The sequence below is a fragment of the Octopus bimaculoides genome, chromosome 18, assembly GCF_001194135.2.
Source record: "Octopus bimaculoides isolate UCB-OBI-ISO-001 chromosome 18, ASM119413v2, whole genome shotgun sequence".
Classification (NCBI taxonomy): domain Eukaryota; kingdom Metazoa; phylum Mollusca; class Cephalopoda; order Octopoda; family Octopodidae; genus Octopus; species Octopus bimaculoides.
In genome coordinates this window covers 30,957,638-30,963,108 of record NC_068998.1, presented here as the reverse complement: position 1 = coordinate 30,963,108, position 5,471 = coordinate 30,957,638, and the positions used below count along the sequence as shown (strand labels likewise).

General features: G+C 36.5%; 1 protein-coding gene across 2 annotated transcripts in view; it reads left to right on the top strand.

Annotated features, from left to right (window-relative positions):
- Nucleotides 1-5,471, top strand: part of LOC106871252 (uncharacterized) — a 191,996-nt gene that overhangs the window by 81,196 nt on the left and 105,329 nt on the right. For both annotated transcript variants that reach the window (XM_052974427.1, XM_052974426.1), the window contains exon 6: nt 4,045-4,232. In XM_052974427.1, coding sequence (XP_052830387.1) covers nt 4,045-4,232 — 188 coding nt within the window. The remainder of the gene's footprint in view (nt 1-4,044; nt 4,233-5,471) is intronic.

The window sequence follows — 5,471 nt, the reverse complement described above, 5'->3', positions numbered from 1 at the left end:
ACTTGATACCAAAGTTTGGCACCAGTCCTTCCAGTATTTTCCATATGTATATTATTACATATCTCTCCCGCCTGTGCTCCAGGGAGTAGAGACCTAGTGCCTTCAGTCGCTCCCTGTAGTTCATCTGTTGGACTGTGGTGATCTTTTTTGTATAGTGACGCTGAATTGCCTCGAGTTCTGCTGTCCTGCTGTCCGCTTGACACTGTGTGGTGACCACAACTGAGAGCAATAGTCTAGGCGGCTCAGAATAAATGTCTTCCATAGAGTCAACATGACTTTTTGATCCCTTGTTCGGAATGCCCTCAGTATCCACCCTGCCAGTTGTCTGCACTTTGCTGTCAACTATATATATATATATGTATGGTTATATATGTATATATGGTTATATATATATATATATATATATGGTTATATGTATATATGGTTATATATATTTATTCATCGTTTCCCGTCTGCTTTCCATGCTAGCATGGGTTGGACGATTTGACTGAGGACTGGTGAACCAGATGGCTACACCAGGCTCAAATCTGATTTGACAAAATCTCTAACGCTGGCGTTATGAAGGGCATTCAGCTGTAGCAACACTCCATCCCATGTCTCCTGTTCTGTTTCGTCTATTCTGTCTTTCTATCATTATCCTTATGTGTATACTTATCTGTGCATGCATCTGTGTAAGTGTGGGTCAGAATGTGTGCGACTCTGTTTTGTATGTGTGTGTAGATGGGTTTTGGTTAGTATATTGTTAGTATCAGTGCCCTCTAGTTTGTTTTTCATTCATTTACTTATGTATTGCTCTATTCTTTGTATTTTTTTCCCATTTTTTCCCACTTTGTCTTAAGTATGCCTATGTGTCTCTTCTGTGTATGTGTATTATGTATAATACTGTTTGTATGTCTTTTTTTTTTTTCACTCATTCTGTCTTTAGTCATCATGTTATGTAGTGTTGTGGTGGAGGGTGTTATTGTTCCATCCATGTTTTCTGTTGCGGCTCAGTCCATCTATTTGTGTGTGTATGTGGCCACTGTAATCTGTAAGTACTGTGTCTGTTCTATATGTTGATAATACCTTAACATATATGTTATTAGCTGAGCCTCTATGTTTTAATTAAGCATGTTGGTAGTGCACTGTCAAGCTTTTCTCCTCTTTGAGCTTCCACCATTGTTCACCTATCCATTCCTCTATGCTATGTACTGTCTCCCCAATGTATATTGTTGTCCCTCAGTACACCGTATGCTATAGACTGTATTCCTAATGCTACAGTTAACCTGTGGGTTCATCCTACATACAATATAGTTCTCCATACATAGGGCCCTTTCAAATTGATATGCTCTACAGATTACCTTTCTACTACTTTCATCCGTAAATTTACCTTATCTAATTCTTTTCTAAAATGGTATGCTAGTTTGCTGCCAGGGGTAGTATCAGCAAACATAACATTCTGATATTTTTGGTTATCATATCATAAGTTGGCCTTATCTGTCTTTTTGGTCCTTTCTATGCTGTTCCAGAATTTACTCCAGTATAGCAGACAGATCCCATTTGCATCATTCTTTGTGATGGCCTTATACTTAGCCCTAGTTCCTTTGTACACTCTAATCCCCTTCCTTTGGTTGTAGCCAGAGAATTGCATGCAGTGAATGATGTGTTGTATGTGTCTTTCTAATTACATTATGTTACACATGCGAGACACATTTCTCATCACTCTCATTAAGTCTGCTATTAGGATTTTGAAATTGGCATTATCTGCAATAGCTGCTCTTGTGCACCAGGTATTTAGAGGCCATGGGATTGGCATAATAGGAATTACCCTAACTGCATTGTCTCCTCTCCCTCCTCCTCCCCTTCACACCTATATTTATTTTCCTTCTCTCTGCCTCTGTTACTTTCCTACTAACACTATTTTGTTTATCAGCCTTTCACAATAAATCTATTTATTCTCTTCCATCGGAGGGCGCTCTGTTTGTCTTTGCAAGCTACAAGATAACCTCCAACCATGTTTGTGCCACAAAAATCACCCAGTAAACTCTTAATTATTTAATACTTGATCCAAACAGCATCAATACATAGCTCTTTAGGTAAGACAACTTCTATAATGTTGGTGCCATGAAAAATGCACCCAGTACCTGGAATGGTATGATTAGGCACAGCTGTTTGGATGCCTGGCAATTTTGCCTATCTATATGGACACTGAATGTTTTCACAACAATACTTTTTGGCCCTGGAGGCAAACACATCAGCACCCATTGAAATATACAGATAAGTAGAGAGAGAAAGAGTGGAAAATTACAATGCATTAATTGAACCTGATTGACACAAGCACCTCTCACCCCATACACATAAAGCGAAATTTGCTCACACACATTAACAGAAAGAGTGACATTGGCAAAGCCAAAATAACTGTGCCAAAGCACATCATACCTAAAGTGGTTGATGTTAGGAAGGGCATTCAGCCATAGAAACCATGCCAAAAATGAGACATTGAAGGAAGATGTGGATCTCCAACCCATTGAATCCTGTTGAAGTGTCCTCTCCATGCCAGCATGGAAAGTGGACATAAAATGATGATATTCATCATCATAATCATTATCATTATGTGTGTTATTCTTCAATATATCCATGCTCCCAGACTGAATATCAACCAGTTTCTATTTTATTGGTTTGCCCTGGCTTATTCCTGCTTTTAATTTAGAAATTAAGCTTCTTAATTTGAACCCAGTCTAGAACTATCTACATCTTTTAAAAATACAAGAAGAGATTAATCATTTGGAAAATTATAATCTTATTAAAAAATAACTCATCTTAGACATTGAAAGACTTAATGAGTTGAATATTTTTGCTTTATGTAAATTTAACCTACTGAAGTAATTTGTGTTGTATTTAGTTTTGATTATTTTAAAATAGTTTCACTAAGTTTCACTAAGAATGTGTGAATTGTATCTTTATTTGTCCACTAGATTTTATAAAACCATTTTTCAATGCAATCTCCAGGAGGTTTGGTACTTGTTGCTACAGTAGGTGAGCTAATGCTTGTGTTAATATCCATATGTACTGGGCATCTCAGGCTGACTTCTGGTAACATTTCAGGTTAAACCCAAATATCTAACTATCCAACTGCGTATGAGAATTCTCGTTGGCCTCTATCCCAAGACTTAGCTGGTCTCTCAAGACAGTTCAAGAGAAACATTGACTGTGTATCAATGTCATCAGCTTTGGTTGTTGTGCGATATCTATGGGCATAGTGTCCTCCTCCAGCCTAAACCAATAAAACAGATATCTGGCTAGATTTCTCAAACGTTTCATTTCAGTACTCAGCATCTCAATCCAGTATCTTGTTATAATATTCATTATCACATGTAGATTATGTATATCTCGTGATGAGGTTATGTATCATATGATATAAATATTCAACAGAAGTGTTTGGTGAGTTCACTTCTCATGAGAAGTGTAGAATCTGTTTTGGGCCTTTGTATGTGAGGAAAAAAGAGAAATTAATGTTTTTGTTTGGGTGTACGCAAGAAACTGAAGAAGAAATGAAAATTAAAGGAGCAATGAGAGAGAAGTACTGTGAGGGGGTCAAAAGTCTGGGGCAGATAATGAATGGGTTTGAAGGAAGCTGAGGAGGGGATATGGGAGATAGAAAGAAGTAATGCTTCAAACAAGGTTAAGTAAAAATGGAAGAAAAGGGAAATGGTAAGTAGAATGGGCAGGAGACAAAGGGCAACTGCATCTCATCAACCTATCAATATATAGGCATTCAATGAAAGATTTAACCAGTAGTAGTAAAAGCATTGTATATATATATATATATATATATATATATATATATATATATAGAGAGAGAGAGAGAGAGAGAGAGAGAGAGAGAGTTGTACATAAAGTTGTTACAGAAAAGAATATATCTGCATATATACACACATTCCAATAGATGCATACCTACATACAAACATATAAATGCACACACATATGCATATATATGCAAACCCAAGTACGTACGGTATATATAATTTAATTATAAACAAAAGCACAATTTTAAATTTTGCACAGGATAAAATCCGAACAGAGGCTTACAGAGACTTCATGTTGTCAAACTCCGACATCTTTAAGAACAAATTGGTGCTCGATGCTGGCTGTGGGACTGCAATTCTGTCCATGTTTGCTGCTGAGGCTGGTGCCAAAACTGTTTTTGCAGTTGACCAGTCTGAAATTGTTTATAAAGCCATGGAGATTATACAGTGAGTAGTTGTATATTGATTGTTATTGTTGAAACAGCTAAGAGTTGTGCCTATATGTGTATTGGATAAATTTTTTTATATGCACGTGTAATATATATTTTTCTTTGTGTGTATAATATGTTTTCAAATATGTATGTGCATTTTTGTGGATCAATGACCAAACAACTATATCTATACTACCAGATATTTAAAACCTATGCCTAACTGGAGACCATATTTTGCACTGCAATTTGTGGGGATAAATTTTGTGACATATAGTGTTTTTGTCTGACCATGTAATCTGTCCATTTTCTGTAGATTCTCACTGTAGCCATACCAGGACTGAGCACAATTGACTGTATCCCAACACAGAATTTGAAGGTTAAGACTGTAAAAGCCTGTCTGTATAAGTTTTTCTGTAGCTATAAAATTCACTGTGTGTATGTGTTTCCTCTATGCATGGCCAAACCGCTGGATCAATCTGTACTAAATCTGGCATGAAGGTTTTTCATTACTTGGGGAAGGTTCGGAGGAGGGGATTTTGGCCCTTGCTTATATAGGGGGCTGTACCTGCTCCCCACCAATACGGTCCTTCCAATTTTTTTTCTTTTACTGGATTCCTATATTTTCGATGATGGAGATTTCCAATATGGACAAAAAACATTTTTCCAAAATTTGAAATTTTTAAACTATTTTTCATTTTTTTTTTTTTGTTTTCATTCTAACTACTGAATCAATCTGTACCAAATTTGGCATGTAGTTCTAGGGAGGGTTGGATTTTGGCCCTTGCCAATATAGAAGGCTGTAGGTCCCACCTCTCATACAACCCTTCTGATTTTTTTTTTCCCCAGCAGATTCCTATGTTATCTATGACAGAGATTTCCAATGTGCACAAAAACTTTGTTTTCAAAATTTTTAATTAACCCCTCCCACCCAAATTTTAAATTAACTTTTAAAAAAATTTTCTGTGAAGGACTCCAAAATTGATCCACATACCCCTTGCCTCCCTGTCCCATTGTCTAACACTCAAAACGAACTGCTACAAATAACAGCTAAATGTCTGGAAATTTTCTGTGTGTGAGTGTACACGCGTTCGACAATTTCTACAGCTTATGTGAATGAACAGAGAAAGTAAACAGAAATGTTTTACATACCTGTTGTATATGTTAGTCTTGTTTTCTCGCTTTAAAGGTAAACGATTTTGATAGAAGCAAACATAATATTGAATAAATTTTTGTCATACATCTACGACCCCCCCCC